Raw genomic sequence first — 23,900 nt, 5'->3', positions numbered from 1 at the left:
AAAAAAAAAAAAAAAAAAAAAAAAAAAAGGAAGAAAGAAAATGTGACCCAAAAACAGGAGGAACGTCATTCAGTAGAAATATAAAAATACTAAGTAAAGAAATCAAAAATATTTAAAAATCAAGTAAGTCAGGCATAGTCGCTCATGCTTGTAATCTCAACTATTCAGGAGGCTGAGGCAGGAGGATTATAAATTTGAATCCAGCCTGGGCAATTCAGCAAGAATTTGTCTCAAACTGGGCATGGTGTTGCATTCAGGAGGCTGAGGAAGGAGGATTGCTATGAGCTGGAGACCAGCCTGGGCTACATAGTGAGTTCAAGGCCAGCCTGAACTACACAGCAAGACTTTGTCTCAAGAAAACAAAAACAAACAAACAAACAAAAAAAGAACTGGCCTCAAAAAATATAAAGTGCTGGTGATGTGGCCCGGTGGTAGAATGTACGTGCGGGGACCAGGGTTCATCTGCAACACTTTCCCGCTCAAAAAAAAAAAAAAAAAAAAAAAAAAAAAAATCAAGTGATATGTTTAGAGACTAAAAACACAACAGGCACTAAATGGGAATAGTAGCAAATTAATGTAGAATAATGGTCGAGGAAACAAAATGGCCGATCCAGCAACAAACTGGAGCTTTTATGGCTCCTGCGAGACTAACTGGTTAGCAGCTTTGCCCCTGGGAAAGGGCCCAAGCCTCCTGCTTATCAGATTGGCCACAGCCCAGAAGAATTCGCTGGTCTACAATGTTTCTCCTTCTTAAAACTAAAAAGTACTGTCCCTTGTTATTTTGTTCCCTTCTGCTCACCATGAACTCTTTTGTAAGGCCTGGTTATGGACTGAAACCTATAAAGTGTGAGTTAAATAAACCTTTCCCCTTTTTAAAAAAAAAATACATACATACATTTAAAAAATTTAAAGGGCCGGGGATTTAGCTCAGTGGTTCTGGAGCCTGCCTTGCAAGCACAAGGACCCAAGTTCGATCCTTGGTACCAAAAAAATAAATAAATAAAATACAAATTTAAATTAAAAATTTAAAAATACTTTTTTAGGAAAATCAGACTTACTGATATTGTTATTTATACATGTAAAAAGATATTTATGAATGAAAGACTGTACAAAAGCTAGAACAGTCGAGTAGGGGCATGTGGGGAGGGGTAGGCTGAGAACAGTGAGTAGCAGAAAGCCTTGAGAAAAATGGAGAAACCAGGCAGAGTAAGGATAACTATGTCAAAATAACAGAAAACCCATAAACAGAAAAGTCAACCTGCCCCCCAAGGAACACCAGTTATGCACAAAACCAAAAGTATATGACCCGATCCTGCATCCAGCCTCATTTGTATGGTGGTTCTGACCACCCTGTGGGCTCTGGATGCGATGATACTTCCTCTGAAAACCTTGCATGGTCAAAAGCTGCCCCTCTAGCTGGGGGCCGAGACAGCTAGGTGACTCCTGTCCATCCCCAACTGTGGACCCTCCATAATCCCAGAACTAATAGGAGCATCATGGTAAGTAAAATACAGCCCGACCATATTTTTCTAAGGAAAACGTGGCCTTTACCATAAGGGTAGCTGACTGCGTGTCTCTGGGGATTGCCGCAAATGGTCTTTGTGTTCACCCACTTGGTACGGCGAAAGGTACAGTGTGTGCACATGTGTCCAAGTGTCAATAGGTGAGTTTTACCCGTGTTGTGCACCATGTTACATTTTTGGGTATGTATAATTTTTTATTACATGTTTTCTTTTTATTTATTTTTTTTTCTCATAGAATTAGCCCAATTCGGGATACTGTCGCATGAAAATTCTGCTTTTATTGCTTTGGGAGGAGATTCGAAGTGACTGCTCAGGTGATTCAGCTATGATGATGACTTGGATCATGCAAGCCAAAGAAGTTAGCAACATATAACAACACATAGAGAAGTACAGAGTGAAGGCTTTGATTCAGAAGAGGAAGAAAACAGTAATGTAAATAAGTATTTGACTACTTGAGATGCTACAAAAATGGTCACATATATGTGACCAATTCAACATTACAACTAGGTCAGAGAATGTTATTAGGTTCTGGCCAGGGGGAAACCTATTGAAAGGAATGCCAACATTACAATTCAGTGTTGGAAATTGTAATGGACAATATGCTACAAGATGTTGTGAAATACACTAATAATAAAATACAAGTAAGGGCCGGGCGTTTAGCTCAGTGGTTCTGCTGCCTGCCTTGCAAGCGCAAGGTCCCGAGTTCGATCCCTGGTACAAAAAAAAAATTGCAAGCCTAAAATACAAGTAAAACATTCTATATGCAGCAATAGTAACACTCAAAAATACATTTCTCATGACATTTCTCTCTGTGAACCAAAAGCCTGCAAAGCAGGACTTTATCATTCTAATCGTCAGAATCTGAAAGATCTATGGAGAAATAATGGATGTAGCAGGGAGATTTTTAGAGCAATAATGACACTCAAGAGATTTGGTTTCTTTCAAAATGCCCACATTTTAATAACAAAAAGACCTACCAAGAGAGAAAAAGAAAAGAAAAATATCCAACAATTTGGCTGCAATTTGCTTACATTTTGAAAGCTTGTTTCGAACCGCCAAGCAATTTCTACACCGTCCGAATGCATGACAGTTGACAAACAACTTGCATCATTTCATGGTTATTGAAGGTTTCAGCAACATATGCTAGACACACCTTCCAAAGATGGTATGAAAATATATGCCATTGTAGCTATGAAGGCATTTTACACTTGAGTTTAGAAGTTTATTCTGGAACTCAGCCACCAGGTCTTTACTTGGGCAGTAATAAACCCTAAGACACTGTGAACAGACTTGTCGTGCCTATTTCAAAAAATAACTCAAATGTCACATTTGACAATTGGTTCACAAGTTGCCCGTTGATGTTACATTTGCTGAAAGAACACTGGTGAACCAGCACAGAAAGTATTCAAGAACAAAGTGTTTAAGCAGCTGTCATTATGTGGAATATTCTAGAATGATTTTTGTAAAACTATATAGTACAAACATGAAGAACCCTAGGTGTGTGTGTGTGTGTGTGTGTAGTGTAATAATGCAATATAATGAGGCCAATAAGGGCCCGCGTTTAAAATAAAAAGCATTTATTCCCACTAAATTCCTGAGTTTGCTCTGAACTCTGGTGGGTCAGATTCTGGGATGCTTGTCTCTCTTTCTTCCTTCTCCCTCCCTGTCTCTCTCTCCTTCTCCTCCCTCTCTGAGGTCACAGACCTACTTAGGTAAATAAATGAGGTTCCCCCTGGAGCTGAGCTGAAGTATGAAGTAAGAGGGATGCCATTTGGCTCAAATCTGGAGTAGACACAGGCTCTGCTGGCTTCCTTCTGCCACTTGAAACTCTAACCATCCTCCCTGGTTGCAGTCAGTTAAGTAGGTGTCATTCTTTTCTAACAGCCTTTGCTGAGGATGAAATCCAAGGACTCAAGCATGCCAAGCAAGCACCCCACCACTGAGCCACAACCCCAGTTGTCTTTATTTTGAAATACAATCTCACTAAGTTGCCAAGCTGTCCAGGCTACTTAGGCACTTGCAATCCTCCTGCCTCAGCCTCCTGAGAAGCTGGTTTCATAGGGATGGGCCACCACACTCGGCTTCCAACATGCTTTGATGTTCTGGAAGACGAGAGCCCGCCTTTTTGCCCAAACACTCTCCTATCCCAACGTGCATACTTAGCATGACACATGGCATCCGGCAGTTGGCCAACATCATCTGTTAGACCCATGTCCATCCCAGGTGCCAGATGCCACAGACACACAATCTCCACGTGTCTTCAGTGCCCTCCGTCACACTGCCTCTGCTCCTGCTGGGGCTCAGAAGGTCCCTGGGGATGGCCATCTCTACATCTCCCCCCAGCAGAAGAGGGCGTGGCTGGCATTTCAAAGGTGAGACACCATACAGTAGCTGGGGAGACACCTACCTGGGGGTGGGTGGGAGAGGCTCAAGTGGAATAAACGTGTCAAACTTCTTCTGGTACGGCACCCTGAAAACCAGAAAGACACCCTGAAGTCAGTGTAGCCATGCCACCATAGGCATCGGCACACTGCTGGGTTGTGTTCCAAGAAAAGATCTCATTTCCTGGTTATAATTTTCAAGTATGGTCTTTAAAACTGCAAGGGTCATAATCTGAAATGTTTTTATTTTTTTCAATTACATAATATCACACGATTCGTTTTAAAAAATATTTTAAGTATAGCACAACAACTATCTTTTTATTTATTCGTGTGTGTGTGTGTGTGTGTGTGTGTGTGTGTGTTGTACTGGGGATTGAACCCAGGGCCTTCACACTGAGCTACATCCCCCGTGTTTTTTTTTTTTTTTTTTTTTTTTTGTACCGGGGATCAAACTCAGGACATTGCGCTTGCGAGACAAGCGGTGGCGCCACTGAGCTAAATCCCTGGCTACCCCTTTTTAATATTTATTTTGAGATACGGTCTCACTAAATTGTTCAGTTCCGGATGGGACTTAAACTTGTGATCCTCCAGCAAGCCTCTCAGGTGCTGGAATCACAGGTGTGTGCTACCATGCCTGGTTTCTCTTTTAATTTAACGATCTTCCCACATTCTTCTCAATCATTTGGTCTAAGTTTATGTCAACTAATCACAACCTGATTCAGCATGAAAATTCAAAAGTCTTCAAGTTTGTGGTAATAGAAATAGGAAAAAAAATTAACAATCACCTTTTTGTACTCAAAATCTCGCATATAATTGCATACATGCATTGAAACGTCCCATTGTAATGCATAAGTCTGGAAAGTTACCAGGTGTGGATTAAAAATGAAAATATACTTTAAATATCTTGAGTCCTTCATAATTTCAATCACGCTCACCTGTGTACACAGACTAAAGGTGAGCTTTGTAAGTTTTTACCTGCTCAGGTCCTGTCCACCCCTTTTAAAATATAATTTACACACAGGAAAGAAACAATTCCTTTAAAGTTGAAGAAATAACCCTGGAATCAGCGTGTACTCACAAGGAAAAGTTCACTGGTGGCAGAGTGGACCCTGCCTGGTGGAAACCTTTACTCTGCTCTGGGCACATATACGGATTGTCCCCTGGGGTTAACTTTGGGATTCCATTCCTGGGATCCATATCTGTGGAAAACATTTGAAAAGAGCATCACACAAAGGGCTGAAGGTGACCCTCGGATCGGGAGTTCTGCGGAAGTTTCTTGAAGTTCTATGTGAGATTCTTTCAGCCTGAGGAGATAAAGATCAGCATGGAAACCCAGTTTGGGACATTTTCTAAAAGGCGTTATTGTAATCACCTCCTCCTGGGAAAGCACAGGCTTGAGTTTGGATGGGGCTTTCCATTTAACACAGAGTGTGAAGAAAAGAGGTCTGAGCAATGGTTCCAGAGACCTCTGACTTACACATCTCTTCATTTCAGAACATTCATGAACTTTCAGTCCCTGGGTCCTGGAAAGCCCCAGAATCAGCTGCCCTGGGCCTCCTGGGCTGGGTAGGGGGGGAAATCAGCTATTGAATGTCCTGCACCTCCTCTTGCAAGGATGGGGGACCACGCAGTCTTTGAATAATAATTCAGTGAAGGGTAATCCTCCTGCCTCAGCCTCCCAGAGTGCTGGGATCACAGATATACACCACCATGCCTGACTTTTTTAAAAAACCTTTCTCTTTCAAAAGACTTTCCAATAGCTAAAACTCTATGTCTATACTTCCTATTAGCACTGTCTGCAGTGAAACAGCACCAGTTGGGCCCATTCTTTGAGCACTGGTTGAGGACTCATAGCAGGGAGAGTGGAGGGACCAGATCTTCTGAATCCCAAACCCAGGCATGGACAGGTGAGGGTCAGGTGACAGTGAGAAGTGCTGTGAGGGTTTGGACCTCAGAGTCGGCCACACCATAGTGCAAACTAAACTCCGCAATTTCCAGCTCTATGCCTTTGAGCTATTTGAGTTCCCTAAGCCTTGGTAGCCTCATTTGTAAACTTCTTATTTCAAATGTCAACTTCACAGAGCTATCGTAAGTGGTAAGTGAGAATTATGCAAGCACATAACTGGTGTTCAAGAAGTGGTAGCAATCAATAAATGTAATGCACCACATTAACAGAACCAAGGACAAAGCCTATGTGATCACCTCAATAGACACAGAAAGCATTTGACAAAATCCAACACTCATTCACGATAAAAAAAACTCTACAGAAAATTAGAATACAAGGTCTTTATCTCAATCTCATAAAAGCCATCTATGACAAACCAGCAGCCAGCGTCATACAGGTTGAAACCATGAGGTAGGAGCTGAAAAAGACCTAAACGGCTCTTAACTAATTCCATTGTGTAGACTCACTTGCTTTGATTCAACAAACGAAAATTTTTTAAATTACAGAATTTAAGAGACAACTGGGTTTTTTGCACACTGACTGAATATTTGGTGAGCTGGGTTTTGTTTGTTTGTTTTATTTTGTTTTGTTTTTGGTACCTGGACTGAATGATTGGTGATATTAATAAATTATTGCTCAGGGGCCAGGGATATAGCTCAGTGGTTCTGCCACATGCCTCACAAGCATAAGGTTCTGAGTTCAATCCCGGATACCAAAAAAAAAAAAAAGAAAGAAAAAGAAAAAGAAAGGAAAGAAAAGAAAGAGAAAAAGAAAAAAGAAAGATACTGTCTACCTAGAATGTACCAATAAATTAAATTTAAAAAAAGAAAAGAAAGAAAGAAAGAGAAAGAAATTATTGCTCATTTTTTTAAAGATATGCTCTTCTGATGTAGTATTGTAGTCATATTGATTAAAATAATCCTTTTCAGGTTGGGGATGTAACTCAGTAGTAAAGCACTTGCTTAGCATATGTGACTCCCTGGGTTCAATCCCTAGCACTACAATGATGATAATAATAATCATTTTTTAAATGCTCCTTTTCTATGAGAAGGAATAATACGGTATCTAGAGTTTGCTTCAAAATAGCCCCATTATTGATGTTAACTGGATTTGCATATTGGATTTTGTTACGCTATTTTCTCTATACTGTCATCTGTCGAGAAACTTACCTAATTTTATTTTCCTTTTTCACTAAATATAAAATGGGGTTTACCACTGGCGTTGGTGAGAAAGCTGCAGTATTTGGGGAGAGGCACATCGGAGGCTTCCAATATTGAGGTAATATGTTATTTTTTAAATGGTGCGCACAATGATTGTGGTATTTTATTCTCTTTCTTCCACACATATTTCATAAACATGGCTTTGAATTGACTCGGTATTTATACAGCTATAATTAGAAAGAAAGGAGGAATGGAGGAGACAGGAGGAGAAGGAAGGGAGAGGGAGGGCAGAAGGAAAGAGGAAGAAAAGAAGCAGCAAAGGAGTGAGAGAGGGAAGGGAGAAAGGGGTTAGGAAGAAAAACACAAAATTTGTGAGCTGGGGGGAAGTGACAGGCTGGATGAGGGTTTGAACCCCATGATAACCCCATTTCCTTTTGCTACTGGGGCACAGCTCAGGAGCTGGCAGAGAGCAGGACCCCCTAAGCCCCATCCGCGTTCATGTGACTCTTTATGTAGTCTCTGAGCAAATAAAAAGAAGCCTCCATTCTCAAAACACCTTGTCAGCCAGGCGTGGTGCCTGTAATCCTAGAACTCGGGAGGCTGAGGCAGGAGGATTGCTGTGAGTTCAAGACCAGCCCAGGCTACATAGTGAGACCCTGTCTCAAACACACACACACACACACACACACACACACACACCTTGTCTCTGCTCTAAATTTAAAAATCTATGTTAAAACTAAGAAATGAGACTTTCTATTTCTTTCTCTTTGTGTTCCTAGCAACCTCTTTCATCACTGAAGCCCTGGCTGCCTCCTCTTGCCTGGGGGTTTCTGGAGGACAGTGGGCCATGAGTGGTGTGCTAGCTCTCAGCAGCCTCTTTGGGTCTTTTGGCAAGTTGGTTATGGGAAAGTTGGGCAGAGAACTCACCAAGTTACAAACCAAAGAGTTACCCATATAGATATATATATATATATTATATATATTAGATATATAATGTTTTATCTCAACTGCTTTTAATTAAGTAAGCTACAAAATAGCAACATGCACTTCAGGCTAAGGTCTATGGGAAGTTATCCTTGTGGGAAATAGAAAATACACTTCAAATGCACATAGAACAGGCAGCATCTAATGAAACATAACCACTTTCTTCAGACTTCAGAGATTTCTATTAATAACAATCTGAAAGGGCCGAGGGTTTAGCTCAGTGGTTCTGCTGCCTGCCTCAAAAGTACAAGGTCCCGAGTTCGATTCTCAGTACAAAAAAAAATCTGAAGGAAGTCCTCTGATGACTTAAATGTCACATTAGCATTTTATAAAATTCTGAGAAAAAACAAAAATGTAGGTCATTTTGCCAAAACTTGTCACCTACCCACCATCCCCTCTGCTTTCCCGTCCACCCAGCTGCACCAAGGTGACAGCTGTGACCCGCAGTGGGGCCTGCACAGAGGAGACGGAGGAAGAAAGCGTTACCATATCGTTTTCTCCCGAGGCTCTTGTCCACTGTCCTCTCAGACAAAGACCTCCTGTTGCCCAGGAAGACCCCATTGAAGAAGCACTGCTTCCCGACATGGTAGGTGTGGATACTGCAGCTGAACCTTGGATAAGACGTCCACTCGGGTCTCTGCTCATCCCCTGCAAGACATCGAAGATCTCCCAGGTGGCACAGCGCCCAGGGTCAGGGTGCCGACAGAGGACAAAACTTGTGAGAACTCCCTGGGTGCTACCCAGCGGTACAGCCTTACCAATGTGTGGGATTCCTTCATTCCACGAGGTGGGATCAAAATACACAGTGTGTGTTTAAATCTCTTCACTTAAAACTTGATTCCAGTGAAAGACACATTTCCATGAATCCTCTTCAAAACTATCCCCTCCCTCACTTCAAGCACACATATCTTGTTGTTTTGACTTTCTGAAGCGGCTCTGAAGGCCCCTTTCATGAGTGTCTTTGTGCCGTCTTGGCTGCTTGCACGGGGTGAGTCTCTTAAAAAGGTTTATCTTTCATGGTCATTTTAACTTTGAGAAAGATCCTGACCTCACAGAGGTCCAGATCCTGTACCTGAGGTGGATGAGGACATGCTGCGATGTTTTTGCGAGTTCACTTCTACACCTCTCCATCGGTGGCATTCAGCAGCAGGGTTCACCATATTTTTTTACCAAACTTCAGAAAGTAGCCAGGAAAATGAGATGTGTGTTCGAAGAAAGGGGAATCAAACTCAGGACCTTGCACTTGCAAGGCAGACGGTGGCACTACTGAGCTAAATCCCTGGCCCTCAATGGGGGAAATGTTTGTTTGTTTTGTTTTTTGGTACCAGGGATTGAACTCAGGACCTTGCACTTGTGAGGCAGGCACATTGCCATGAGCTAAATCCCTAGCCCAAGGGGAGATATTTTAAGAAATATATATATTTTTTTTTTTAATTAAACATTTGTGGGCCAGGGATTTAGCTCAGTGGCACAGCACCTTCTTGGCAAGTGTGAGGTCCTGAGTTTGATCCCTAGTACAAAAAATAAAATTAAACATTTGCAGTATATTTGGGCCACACCTCATACATCAGAAGCCAAGTCAATCACTAGGCACAAAAGGACAGGAACTGAGGACAGGGAAACCACCTAACAGGCTTTATATTTATTTCCTTACCCTCTTCTTCAAAATAAAGCTTGGAATTATGTGTAGGTTGGGAAGCACAGAGCCAGTCTCATAAGCACCTGTGACCCAACCAGTGCTCCCCTTTGATCAATGTTTGGACAAAATAGAAAGCCGATCAGCAGGGAAAGGCAAGGCCACCTGTAGCACCCCCCACTGGGTGGGACAGGTGTCGGCACGTGTGTGTGTGCCACAGGGACACGTGCGTGCATGGTGTTGCCACATGACGAAGACCTTGGCCGGCAACTGGACCTTGGTGCCTATGCTACCATTAACTTTTCTTGCAAAATTGCTAACAGTGACTCTAAACAATAAAAGATTCCCACAACCCTAGGGGGACTGGAAAAGCCAAGAAAGGACAGGCTTTGGAGGCCAGTAAGTTTGGGTTTGAATCATTTGTCCCTCTCTGTGAAACAGTTAGGTCTATAGTAGCCTCGTAGACCTAAATACACTGACAAGGAAAGAGGCCACACCCTACTTACTGTTGAGTGAGAATGGTTTGTATACTCTGACTCATTGACTTCACGTCATGTGCACGTGCTGCGTAGCAGTTGGAGAAAAGTGTCACTGTTGTGCATGTGACTGTCACACATGTGCTTACACAAACTGGATGACACAGGTCATTGGAAGACACAGATCACTTGCTGGACGTGGCCTCTGAGTATGAGATATTCGAGTCAACTGCCAGCGGAACACAGCACTGTCTGACAACAAAGCTTTTCTTAATGAATAGCCGGGTGTGGTGGCGCATGCCTGTTTATCCCAGCACTAGGGAGGCTGAGACAGGAGGATCACTGAGAGTTTGAGGCCAACCTGGGCTACATAGCAAGACCTGTCTCCAAAACAAGACAAAGTAAGTAGGAGAAATACACTCAAAAACAAAGGTTGAAAAGTACATTATTGTACAGGGCGCTGGGTACATACGCCAGTAAGGCAGTCATTTGTCACCATGTGTTAGGACCGCACCTATTAGGACTATGTGTGCTATGCTTCCCATGCCTGGCAGCACAGCCTTAGGACAGCAGTGAGGTCACTGGAGACAGGAAATCTTCCTATTCGTGACCACCTAACGGCACTGCTGTACACTGTTACACAGCACCGACTGTGTGTGTCTTTGCGTGGGCATGAACCCCAGAGAGGAAGCAAGTCCTGTGCCTGGTACAAGTGCCTCCCAGCCGCAGCCCGCAGAGGCAGAGCTGTGCAGGATCCTGGTACCGAGGCTCACTGGGGCGTCTCACTGTGACCACTCACTTTTCTGCAGCCTGAGCAGGATGAACTCTGAGGGATGGTGAGCCTTGTGGACCTCAGGCAGCCAGGCTTCCGGGGAGAGACGGCAGTGCAAAGAGGAGGAGGAAGAGGAGATGCAGGACTTCCGGCCCAGATCTGCAGCAGCCCTGGAGAGAAAGCAGAGGGAACAGTCTTCCATGGGCCCCAGCGGGAAACTCAGGACTCACACATCCTACATTTCTCACATACAGAGCTCGGCTGATTCCTCTATGAAAGTCCCCAAGACAGCCTTTGTTTATTCACAGTGCAAAGGGGAAATGAAATATATTCAAAAGATAGGGGTCGAGGCTTTAGCTCAGTGGCACTGTGCCTGTCTTGCAAGCACAAGGTCCTGAGTTCAATTCCCAGACAATTTGGTAGTTCCTCAAGAAGTTTAACAAGAACTGCTATATGACCTAGAAATTATGCTAGGTGTATATCCAAAAGAATTAAAAACAGAGACTCAAATACTTATACATGAATGCTCATTGTGGAATATTCACTATAGTCAAAAAATAGAGCTGTAATCCCAGCACTAGGGAGGCTGAGGCAGGAGGATTGCTGAGTACGAGACCAGCCTGGGCTACATAGTGAGTTTCAGGTCAGTCTCAACAACATAGTGAGACCCTGTCTCAAAACAACAACAACAACAAAAATAGAAACAACCCAAGTGTCCATCCATAGATATATGGACGAACAGAAGTTGGTATACAAATTCAGTGGAATATTATGCAGATGTTAAAAGGAATGAAGCTTTATTTCATGCTTCAATGTGCATGAACCTTACAGACATTATGCTAACTAAAAGAAGCCAGAAACAAAAGGACAAATATTGTATGATATCACTTCTATGAAGACCAAAAGTTTATAGGCCTCCAGGATCTGAAGAGAGGGGAGAATCATGCATTATTTCTTAATAGATGTAGAGTTTGTTTGGGATAATATGATCAAAATGTTTTAAAAATAGGTAGTGGAGGGCCGGGGATTAGCTCAGTGGTTCTGCTGCCTGCCATGCAAGCTCAAGGACCTGAGTTCGATACCCGGTACCAAAAAAAAAAAAAAAAAAAGGTAGTGGTGAGGGTTGCACATTACAAGTATAATTACACATGGATAGAATGCCACATGTTATATTTATATATATCTTATCATGCTGTAAAAAAAAAGGAGCAATACACCAATGTCCTACAGTTCGAATGACCTTGACAACATTGTGCTAAGTGAAAGAAGCCTGACACCAAGGACCATGTGCTAATGCCTTCATTTACATGAAGTGTCCAGAATACGCAGCTCTAGATGGAAGAATGTAGCTCACTGTTTATCCAGGGCAGGAGAGGGAAGGGAGAGGAGGGGCTAAAGGGTCCAAGTTTCTCTAGGGGAAAATGGAATGCTGTTAAAATCGGTGGCAGTGGCGGTTGAACAGCTCTGTGACTACACGGGCACCACTGAGTTGTGCACTTGAAGTGGGGGACCGTGGGCCACGGTGGCCAGTTGTAGGTGTCAGCTCAGTTTCTGGGTTCCCAGATCAGTGGGCTGAGGCAGGAAGAACTACCCTCAAGGTGAAGAAGGTCTCATTCAGACACTTGGGGCCCAGAGAGGACCAATAAAGTAGGGAAGAGTGGGTCTCATAGATCTTTCCCCACCCCTGTGTCTTGGACCAGGAACTCTTCTCCTGCCTGACCTCGATGTCAGAACTCCAGACTCTCTGGCCTTTGGGCTCCAGAGCCTGTGCCCACTCTGGCCACCTCCTGGGCTCTTGGGTTTTATCCTCAGCTGGCAGTGAGCCAGTTCCTCTGACAAATCCAGCCTATGTGTGTGTCTGTGTTGATGGGTATCCATGCCTATGCCTATGTCACTAGGTAGATAGAAGAAAGAAGGAAAGAAAGAAAGAAAGAAAGAAAGAAAGAAAGAAAGAAAGAAAGAAAGAAAGAAAGAAAGAAAGAAAATTCATTCTATGGGCTCTGTCCCTCCAGGGAACTCTAATTAATACATATGGCATGTGAATTACAGTTCAACACATTGTTACCCAAAAAATGGTACTTGTTAATAAGACTATAAAATTAAAATTAAAAATCAGCAAGTATATGGAGAAGAAGAAATAATCAAAAGCAAACCTAGGCTAAAAGTGTCATAATAACAAAGCATTAGGTTTAGCCCTGAATCTCCCAAAACTGAATCACTCAAAACTTAGTTGAATGTAATAGCATATGCCCATAATTCCAGGTGCTCAGGAGGCTGAGGCTGAAGGATCTCTGGTTCCAGCCCAGCCTTGGCAACACAGTGAATTCCCATCTCATTAAAAAAAACAAACAGCTGGGCGTGGTGGTGAATGCCTGTAATCCCAGCACTCGGAAGGCTAAGGCAGGAGGATCACTGTGAGTTCGAGACCAGCTTGGGCTACATAGTGAGTTTCAGGTCAGTCTCAACTACACAGTGAGACCCTGTCTCAAAAAAATAAAAACAAAAGCAAAAACAAAAAAATAACAAAAAAGCAAGTTTTACAAAAGAATAGTATATGTTCTTAATTGTGTAAAATGAATATATTTAGAAAAAGAAAATGCTCTTCTTACACATTAAAAAACTAATATCAGGACTAGGGGTATAGCTCAAGGGTAGAGCACTTACCTAGCAAGCATGAGGTTCTGGGATTGGTCCCCCCTACCACAAACAACAACATCAATATGTTAACATGTCTTCTCTGAGATGCAAAATTATTGTGACTTTCATATTTAGTAGTTATTTTTTAGAATTTAAATTTTTCTACAATAAACTCACTTTTGTTATAAATATTCAGAAGAGTTTTCTCAAAACTCTTCACTTATTTGCTTGTTAAGGAAGTGCAAATAAAGTAGCAGAGTCGGGATTCGAACCCAAAGAGCAGACTCCAGGGATTCCATGCCTTGCCAGCCAGGCTGTGCTACCTCCTGGGCGAGGGACTCTCGGGCACAGCTTCACCAGCAGCAACTGCTCCTCACCAGCCCTTACTTACGCCAGCTGGGCACTCGTTCTGAGGACACCTGAAGGCTCGCTGAGCCTCAGCCCTGTCCCTGCAGAAGGTGAGGGCCTGGTGCTCCTCCCGGGGAGTGTCGTGACCACAGAGCAACCCTTGGATTTGGAGGGATCGTTGTGGGTACCACCTGCAACACATTGATATGTGCTTCATCACATTATTCAAGTACCTGCCACTCCCTCTGGATCCCCAGATTATAAATCTCTTCTTTAAGAAAAACAGCTCACAATATTGAGCATTTGCTGTGTGCTAGGAGTGATGCCATATTGCATTTATCTTCCTGAGCATCATAGATGCGGGAGTTACTCATGTCTCCATCACAAGAGGAGGAAACAGCCTGGGATTATGCAATTTCCTTGTGATTCGCAGCAGAGAAACAGCTAGGACCAGGTTTAATCACCTTTTGTGTGAACCCAAAGTCTAAATTTCTCACCACTATGCAGACTGCTTGTCCCTTCCAGGAGGTGGAAGAGAAAAGACCAGAACCCAGCTGTCCATCACTGATGGCTGTGTGGGCCGTCTCAGGACAACTCTGCAGTGTGTGGCCCATGAAGGACAGTGACCAGGAGCATGGGACTGCCCTCCAGAAATGTCTGGGTCTCCCCTCCTCAGGTTCATGGGCTACACACCTGTCCTTCGCACCAGACTGCATCTTACTCATCTTAGCAGCATCCAGAGTCTTGCCAGGCACTGAGTGAGTGCCGATCTTAACCATTGTTTGAATAAATAAAGAAGAATGATAGCTCCCCCATCACCCCCAATCACAAAAGAATCCTGAAAGCCGGTGACTGTCCGACAGAGAGCAGTACCCGCTATTTTCATTTTTCCTATACAATTTTTATTTTGTGAAAGTCAGTCTGTGCTCTTTTCATTTTATATGGGTGTGTGCCTCGCCCAATTATGCGAAGAAAGAAGGTGAATCAAAGCGGCCTTTCTTTATGCTCAGCTCTGTGCACACAGTAGCTCACAGGCTCGGGGTAACTTCCGGTTATGAGGAAATCACGAGGTGTCCCTGGCTTTGTAGACTAAGCACCGCACCACCCCAAAGGCTCCGCATCACACGCAGATGGTGTAAGCTGTGTACCCTCTGCAAGTTCCCACCACCCAGCAGCAGAACCGTGACTGAAGCCATTTATATTCATTTCCTCTCACACTCATATTACAAGTGAATCACAACCACACTTGTCAAGTCCCCTTCCTATCCCCAAACTCTTCACACTTAGGAAGACTGCCTGTGAGTCCAACAGACTTTAAAAAACAGCTAGGCTATTTCCTACCTTCAAAATCTTCCCATTCTGCAGTTTCTCAGAATGTGGTATGTGGACTATCTCAAACCTGTTAAAAATACAGATTTCTAAATCCGTCGCAGCCCTGCTGACTTAGAATCCTGCTAAGTGAGTCCTGGAAACTTGCCTTTCTCCTACCCAGTTGCTCTTGGATAGTTTAGTCTTGAGCATCCCCTGAAAGGGCAGTTTCTCTGTACCACATTCCATCCTGACCCACTCTGCCCAGCATTTCCCAGATTTCCAGGTCATCAGAATCACATGCAAGTTCCAGAGCTCTGACCAAGACCTACAGGAGAAACCCCAGGGTACAGTATGTTTAGAATACACCTCAGGAGGAAAGTGCTGTTCTGGAATGTTCCAGAACATTCCCCAGACCTCAAGGCAGCCCCAGGCACTTGCTCGAGATGTGAGTCACCAGGTCAAAGCCAGTCAAAGGGGCAGGAAAAGAATAGAGCCAGCAGGAGAAGAGGACCAACCTTAGCAGCCAGAGGAGCAGCCACCCATTTACCAAGCCATAGAAGTGGCAATAAATACAATACAAATCATGTTCTCTCACCACAATGCAATACAATTATCAATCAATAATAAAGACAGCCAAGAACATCCACAAGCTTTGGAAACTCAAACCACATTGCTAAATAATTCATATAAAAGAAGAAATTATAATGGAAATCATGAGGTAAGGTGCTTAATGATGAATGGACAAAAGCACTATATATCAGAACTTGTAGGACTCAACACAAGCTGTAATTAGAAAGCTGGAATCTCAAATGCATACCCTGCATTTCACAGACTGTAAACACCATCGATTTTAATATTATTATCTTAGCTACCACAAAGAACGAAGGTTGCAAATTCAAGATGCAGTGCCTTATTGCTCGGAATTTTATATACTAACTAAAGCTTTCTTTTAGACTTTGAGATTTTAATCACACACAACTTATATAAAAAGATAAATAGAAGCAAAGTGAACTGCTTACATTCAAAAGCCTGACAACTGTGGTCCACCCTTCCACTTAATGTTGACCTCAGGGTGATCTGAACATGGGGAACAATATGGGTGACAGTACCTTAACAGGGTGGGCCCCGTGGGCCTCTGGGATGTGCTCTCCAGCCCCAGAGGAGTTCTGCAGGCTTCAGTGCTCATGAAACAAAGACCATGACAACTACTTCACATCTGCTGCTTGGCCACACATGGGTCAGGCCAGTCCCATCGGGGACAAGTGTCCAAGCCTGAATGTCATAACAGCATCATAGTGTCTGAGAACAAAGGTTCCAAAACTAATGAGCTAGGCTCTCAATAGAAGAAATAAGGCAGGGGAAGCAAATCTCCAAAATAAGGAAGGAAATCACAAAATAAAAGCATAAATGAATAAAAAAGAACAAATTATGTAAATAAGTAACAGTCAAGAAAAAATTAAAACACAAGTAAACAGTACTGGAAATGAAAATGAGACCATAATTACAATTATAATAAGAATAACTATACAGAGAAATGAACTGAGTTCCATAATAATTCAAATAATTCACTCAGGGTTACACAGCTATGGAGTATAATTTATAAAATGCAGTTTGCTGTGGTAATAGCTGTGAAACTCAAGATAATGGCTGGCATTTCTTTGGGCAGGAAGGACACCTTTCGTAAGTACACCTGTCATCTCGTGGACTTTACAATAGTCCACCTAGAAGAAAAAGAAATAATACATTCAATCGTGACAGACCAACAGTTCCCATGCCTGGAATCCACTCAGCAGAGCTAGTGTGTGCATGTGTGTGTGTGTGTGTGTCACACACACACACACAAGTGCAAATGTCTTCAATTGATTTATGGGGAACTTTCTTCCCTCAAACCCATGGCTTCCGTGAGAAGTTGAACTCAGGCATTGTCTCCTGGAATGGTCACAGCCTCAGAGCAGAAAAGAAAACTGTGGGCTCTGGATCACTTGGCCTGGTGACCAGGACCTGGTGCCTTTCTGGTAACTTAACTCAGAAGTACAGAGCCTCCCTAGCTCTCCCTTACAGCACCAGCTTCCTCCTTTGCCCCCAGCCAAACTGGAAACTGCAGAGAGTTCTAGAGCCTGAGGTTAGAATCACAGAATCCTTTTCTCCTTCCTGTCCAGGCCACATTGGGGAATGAAAGGTTCTAACTCCTCCAGTTCTGCTGGGCCCAGCCCACATCTGGGTGTGGGTGTTGTACCTCCCTGCTTTCCCTGCACTGAGAAGGAGAACCAGGAGATCATAGATCTGGGATCCAGGACGGCAGGGTCCAGGCTAAGATCTGATAGGGCAAAGATGGGACATTCTCCAACTCCAACCCCTTTTTGCTGCAAGCAGGCCACTCACCTATACCAGGTGTGTGACATCCTAACCATGCACTCAGCCTGAGGTTTTCTAGGAGACCATCACTGCCCGCTGCTCCATCCTGCTGGGCTCTACAGGCCCATACATCCTTCCTCAGTCTTGAGAACCAGTGCTGGAGCAGCCAGCCGTGATATAATTTAGCCCATCCTTAGAGTGTTCACAATCTCTACCAGCTCTGTCCCAACCAACATGCAGGGCCACAAATCTACAAAGATCTGAGCAAAGGGGAAAATGGAATGGGACCGACCCTGGAGAACAAGAGACTTGGGTCAAATCCAGCCTCGTCATTTATTAGCCAAAGCACTTGGTGGGTCCAGCCTGCGGCTCCCTCTACTCAGCTATGATCTCAGGCTATTAGGAGCCCCAGGAAGGAAATTCATGAGAATGTCTGCTTTCACAGTGCTCTGTGCCCAATCAGATCTCAGATTCACACAGACAGACGCTCCCAGCCAAGCAGTTCTTGCCACATGCCCCCAAACTAGATGCTACCCTTGGAATACAGGGTGTCCCCACTGGCCCATATCATGTTAAGTGTTGTCCTCAGTCTGTGGTGCTACTGGAAGGTGGTGGGACCTTTAAGCAGGTGGGGCCTGCTGAGGTCCCTGGTCACTGGGGGTGCTGCCTTTTCTCCTTTCCACCTCTTACCCATGAGGTGGAGTGGTTTTGCTCTGCTGCCTGCTCCCCCTAATGTGTGCCACAAGCCCAAAGACCTAAACCTCTTATACATCGAGCCAAAAAAAACAAAACAAAAAAAAAAGAAACTCTCTCTTTATAGGTCAATTATCTTGGGCATCTGTTACAGAAAGATGACTAACACACCGGCCTTGAGACAGGGCCTCCTGGGTAGAATAAACGCCGATACAATATGGGATTCATCCCCAGCCCTCCTGATGCCCTAGAACTCAACTGTATCTCCTTTCTGCTCTGGTCACACTGGGAGTCGCCATCCTCTGGAATCTTCTCCAGCCTTCTGCCACAGCCCGCTCTTGAGATGGAGGGAAGTAGGAAACCCTGAGGGCATTTCCAGAGTCCACGGACTCATCTCTGCACAGGGTTTGATTTTAAACAATGAAGGAAACCCAGAGACCAAGAAAAGACCTTTGTAAGAAAGGAGGCTGAGACAGGAGGATCACAAGTATGAGTTCCGCCTGAACAACTCAGGGAGATCCTCTTTCGAATTAAAAATAATAATAACGGCCAGGGGAGGGAGGTCAGCATGAAGACCCTGGGATCAATAGGAAGGAAGGGGAGGAGAAAGAAAAATCATCGGTCACGACAACATACTCCACAAGCCATGGAAAGTTGAGAGGGTGGGGCTGGTCTCTAAATCAGAGCCACCATCCTCCAAGCAGGCTGTCCTGCGTCCAGAATCCCCTGGCCTCTCCAAGCAGGGCTCCTTCTCCACGTCTTTCCAGGAGAGCCTGGTTTTCCCTCCAAGGCCTCCACCGAGGATGCTGCCCGGATCTACCCACCAACTGCAACCCAACTGCTGAGGGCGGGCTGGTGAGGGAGCCCAGGGCTAGGGAGCTTGGGTGCCTTCAAGTGTGTCGCGGGTTGCAGAGACTCCGCGTTGCCAGGACACCGCGTTGCCTGGATACCACGTTGCCAGGATACCCCGAGGCTCCCCTCCTCCTTCACTGCACACCCGGCTCCCTGGCCTCAGAAAGGAAAGGGCAGGGAGCTTTAGGCAAGGGCTCCAGAAAGACCTCTTAGTGGTGTTTTGTTATTGTTTGTGGTTGTTTTGTTTTGTTTACCGCTTGTGGTTCTTTTCCGGGCCATTTTCCTTATTAGAACTGTACCCTCTGGAGAAGTGAAAGATGCGCCCTTTCTTCTCTGGTCCCTTCCTTCCGCAGCCCAGCTGCAGTTTTCAAAATAGAAAACCGGCTTTGAGCAAGGGCTTGCTCAAGGTCACCCAGAAAAACAGATTCGTTTCCAAGATTTCTTCCTCCAAATCTACCCCTCTTCCCAGCTTACCAACTGAGATATACCTTCCTAAGCCTTCCCAGTATCTAATAAATCTTGAGTAGGAAGCTTTTTTTCCAAGTTGAGCTTAGCTCCTACATTGCTATTTAGACCTAGTTTCTTCCTTAATGAGGTAGGGAAAATTACAGTGTGTTTTTGTTTTTTGATAATTTTTTTTACTGATTATAACAGAACTAAATGGTCATGTGGAAATCTTAAAAATATATAAAGGTGCTGTTAAAAGCTCAGCCCTGCAATCTAGAGATCAACCACTTTTTTATATCTATTACTGAACAATGAATCACCCCTAAATTCTGTTGCTTTAACGACAATGAGCATTTATGATCCCTGGATTCTGGGGTTGGCTTGGGAAGTGAGGTGCTCACACTTGGGGGTCTCTGTGCCACAGATAGAGAACAGCCTCTGTTTATCAGCGGTTTCCTCCTCACGCCTTTACAGTGCACATATATGTCAACACGGGTAAAATTAGGCTATATGTGCAATGTTGGCTCCGGCTTCCTGAAAATCTCACCTTATGTCCTTGGCATTTCTGTTTATTAAAGTTTTAACACACACACACACACACACACACACACACACACACACACACACTGTATCTGTTTAATGATGCCATGGTAGAAAAGGTAGGAGCTTTTTTTAATAGCAGCATAGTTATTAATGGTTTCACCCAAGCGGCTGCAGTAACAGAAAGTCAGAGATATTTGTCTGTTTCAGTCACTGCTATATGTCAAGCACCTCCCAGCATGTGCCAGGCACATGTAGATACCCAGTTAATGGCTTAATGGATGAATGGGTGGTGGGTGGGAGGGTGGATGAAGGGACGGACAGCTGGATAAAATGATCTGAGTAAGCCCCTCACTCTTCTGTTTGTATCCTCCTGACAGGAAAGATGCCAAGTCCCTAACTGCACCACCAGGCTCAAGATATCCAGGCCTCTCTGTTGGGTCCATGATTTCGAAGGAGGTGGGTGAATCCCAAAAGGAAAACTCATCCTTGGTGCAATGTATAAACCTTCTGCTACTCTGTAGCTTCAAACCTCCCTGGCCACTCTGCCCTCAGCCTTTGGGTAAGTTCCAGATGCCTGCTGCATGGACCTGTTCAGGAGCTTTGGTGCAATGTATAAACCTTCTGCTACTCTGTAGCTTCAAACCTCCCTGGCCACTCTGCCCTCAGCCTTTGGGTAAGTTCCAGATGCCTGCTGCATGGACCTGGGTTCAGGAGCCAGCTAAGGGGTCCTTGGCCTCCAAGCTGCCTCCCCTCAGCTTGGCCTCCCACACAGCCTGCATCACCAGGATTTGCAGCAGAGATCAGGTGGGGATGCTGGGTATGTCCAGAGACACTCGACCTCCTAAAGCCTCCAGAAAACCCTGCCCAATTAATCCAGAGGGCATACACACCTGGCTAGGAGGGCTTTTCCAGGGTCCCCTCACCAGCTCCCACTGCACACTGCAGCCTAGAAGTCACTGGAGAACTCAGGAACAGGGGCCCCTGATGTGGGGAGTGGAGTCCACCTCAGCCCCTTAAGATAAACTTGGTCTCGTCTCTGGCTTTCAGACCCTATCCCCCTCTCTTCAGTCCAGGGTCCAGGGTCCAGGTTCCTGCTCTGAATGGGCCCAGGAAACCTGGACTTCAGTCTGCTGCTAGCATGGAACAGAGTTCAGATGCAAAGCGTCACACTGTGTCATAGGAAATGGCTGTTTGAGAGGCGAGATGTGACTGCACTTTAGCAATGTCATGTGATTAAATTTTGATCATAAAAGGTGGATGCTTCTAAGTTTCCACAGCCAGGTCAGACGAAGGTGAACCAGCCTGAGGCCTCCACTCCATGCATGGAACAGAGTTCAGATGCAAAGCGTCACACTGTGTCATAGGAAATGGCTGTTTGAGAGGCCAGATGTGACTGCACTTTAGCAATGTCATGTGATTAAATTTTGATCATAAAGGTGGATGCTTCTAAGTTTCCACAGCCAGGTCAGATGAAGGTGGACCAGCCTGAGGCCTCCACTCCTCCTGTTGCCCCCTCCCAGGACCCCACTTCATGTCCAGTGACCTGGAAAGTGGCTCTGGGGCAGGGGGACAGGCATTGAGGCGGCAGCAGGCAGCTGCAAACCTGGGTGAAGTCAGCTCTTGTTTTCCCTGCCTCCCACCCTTGGGAGCAGCTGGGACTGAAATCAGAATGAGAGGAAACCAGGCATGAGAGGGGAAAACATATCAGATAAACACTACCCCAGTCCTTCTGGGTCTTGGCGGAAGAAAAGGCGCCTGCTCTAGATAGAAACTTGAGCCTCGGACAGTGTTATTTGATGGCTGTGGAGCCAGGGACATGGTTGAAAAGCCTGTGTTTGCTAAGCCCAAAGAGCTGCAAGCTAAACTGGCAGCAGGAGCCCCACACACTACCCCTTCCCTAGCAGTGCTGCAAAAGCCATACAGTGGACCCTTCCCTCCCCAATGTCAGGTGAAGGTCACCTACCGCCAGCCCCCAGTGAACACGCCGTTCCCATTAGTACCACCAGAGGGCAGTGCAAACCTAGACATAGAAGAAAGTGGGCTGAGAGTCTCCAACACAGCCTTCAGGAGAAGTTGGGAGTAGAGAGAGCCACAAAGAGGAAAGATAGGGCATGAGGGCGGGAGCTACCCAGAGTGGTGGCCCCTCCAGCTCCCACACTCTCAGCGGTCTCACCATTGACGCAGGTCATATCCAGGTTACAGGGCAGGGGATCGGTGCTTCGATGGATGTGCCATCCTCTGGACGCTTGTCATCTCCCCTAAGCCTCCGCACAGTGAACACTCTCAGAATACCCTACCGCCACCATTTACAGGAAGGTGTGCTGGGGAGGCATGCAGTGACCCATCCAGCTGCTGATGGCACAGCTGGGCTTTCAACCCAGGGTCCCCAGACACACAATGCCTGAGTGTGCACTCCCAGCCGTGCTCTCGGTACCACCCAGCCGTCCTTGCTCTCCTCTCAGCCTGCGGGTGCCCAGGAGTGGCCTGGAAGGGTGCCTGTCCTCGGAGGCACAAAACCCTCTTTGCACTGGGATTTCAAAGTAACGTGAATCCATGAGTGAGCTTTTGGGCTGTATTTAGCACACGCAGTCTGTGAAATGGACAGCAGAGTCAGGGTCCTGTGGGCGGTTTGATCCCCGATGTCCCAGGCCTCGGATACAAAGGTTAAGTAACTTCCCCAGAGACGCCCTTGAGCTCTGCTTTGGAGGCTGATTCCCTGTCTTTCTTGGGGGAAGGGGTGCTGAGACAGGCAGGGTCTCTCTGTGTAGTCCAGCCTGGCCTTGAGCTTACTGTTTAGTCCACCTTGTTCTTCTCAGAGGCCTTGCCCACCTGCTCTCTGCTCAGACCCCACCAGCACTTCCTTGTGGCCTCCCAGGTGGATGACATCTCCACTCATCCTTTTACTCTCAGCTCCTATCGTGCACTTTGTGTATTAGTCAGCTAGTGCCCTGGTAATGTTGTGTAACAAATGACCCCAAACTCAGCAACCTGAGTTTTCTCACACATGAGTCCAGAGGCATTTAACACAGATCTCCTTCAGGCTGAGGATCAGCTGGACCTGGCCCCTGGGGAGCACAGGCTCAGGTGTACACCCCAAGATCTGTCTCATTGCCCTGGGGTTGGCAGCTCCCAAGGCACAATCTCCTCACGTCAAAGGGCATAGAAACAAGAGATCGAGTGAAAACACACACACATCTCTTGAGACACCATCTGACATTGTCACACAGTCACTTCCACCATATTCTTTTGGCCAAAGTGAGTCATATGGGACTCCCCACATCACAGAGCTGACAAGATGCCCCCCACACACAAAGTTACGTGGCATAGGGAATGTGCACACTGAGGACGCTGATTAAATCGAATGACTCATCCTCCTCCACAGTTCCTGCGGGACATCCAGGGTGGAGTGGCGGCCACTTACAAGCCCCTTCCTCTTCCTCTTCTGTCTTCTCCAGGCCGGGGGCTGAGCTGTGGTCCACTGCATGGTGACAGGATCCATACTGGTGACAATGGGCTCTACAGACAGAAAGGTCCACAGCTACCCAAGCCAGGGTCTACAGGGCTCCCAAGCTCTGGAGGAAGACGTGAACATGCTGTCCCTACACACTTTTATCTTCTCAAATTCCTATCCTGCTCATTTGTGTCCCAGAAAGACTCTGAACCGTATGTGCCATTCTCTGGATGAAATGAGACTTTCATATTTCCAGATGTTCCTTGCTCAGCAAAACAGGATTCTGATTTTGGGAAAGGGGAAGGACAGAATAAAGGCAGAACTGCTTGCTTGACACATTTTTTTTTAAACAGACACGCTTTTGGGTAAAAAAAAAAAAAAAAAAA

At 45.3% G+C, this 23,900-nt stretch overlaps 1 protein-coding gene and 1 long non-coding RNA gene across 2 annotated transcripts in view; one reads left to right on the top strand and one right to left on the bottom strand.

Annotated features, from left to right (window-relative positions):
- Spats1 (spermatogenesis associated serine rich 1) overlaps positions 1–19,137 on the bottom strand; it is a 21,344-nt gene extending 2,207 nt beyond the window's left edge. The window contains exons 1-7 of the mRNA XM_019206580.2: positions 19,046–19,137; positions 18,481–18,558; positions 13,906–14,053; positions 10,905–11,047; positions 8,480–8,641; positions 4,983–5,103; positions 3,931–3,993 (exon numbers count right to left, since the gene is read on the bottom strand). Of these exons, the coding sequence (XP_019062125.1) occupies positions 3,931–3,993; positions 4,983–5,103; positions 8,480–8,641; positions 10,905–11,047; positions 13,906–14,053; positions 18,481–18,520 (677 nt within the window). The 5' untranslated portion in view covers positions 18,521–18,558; positions 19,046–19,137. The remainder of the gene's footprint in view (positions 1–3,930; positions 3,994–4,982; positions 5,104–8,479; positions 8,642–10,904; positions 11,048–13,905; positions 14,054–18,480; positions 18,559–19,045) is intronic.
- Positions 19,138–19,195: 58 nt separating this feature from the next.
- On the top strand, positions 19,196–23,594 carry LOC104857675. Its single transcript, XR_778915.2, has 3 exons — positions 19,196–19,668; positions 20,441–20,519; positions 23,519–23,594. It is a non-coding gene; the product is annotated as an uncharacterized LOC104857675 (long non-coding RNA).
- The last annotated feature ends 306 nt before the right edge of the window (positions 23,595–23,900 follow it).

Source organism: Fukomys damarensis, unplaced genomic scaffold (genome assembly GCF_012274545.1).
Source record: "Fukomys damarensis isolate Sample0158 unplaced genomic scaffold, DMR_v1.0_HiC HiC_scaffold_20, whole genome shotgun sequence".
In the NCBI taxonomy this organism is placed as follows: Eukaryota; Metazoa; Chordata; class Mammalia; order Rodentia; family Bathyergidae; genus Fukomys; species Fukomys damarensis.
This window is presented reverse-complemented; position numbering and strand designations above follow the sequence as displayed.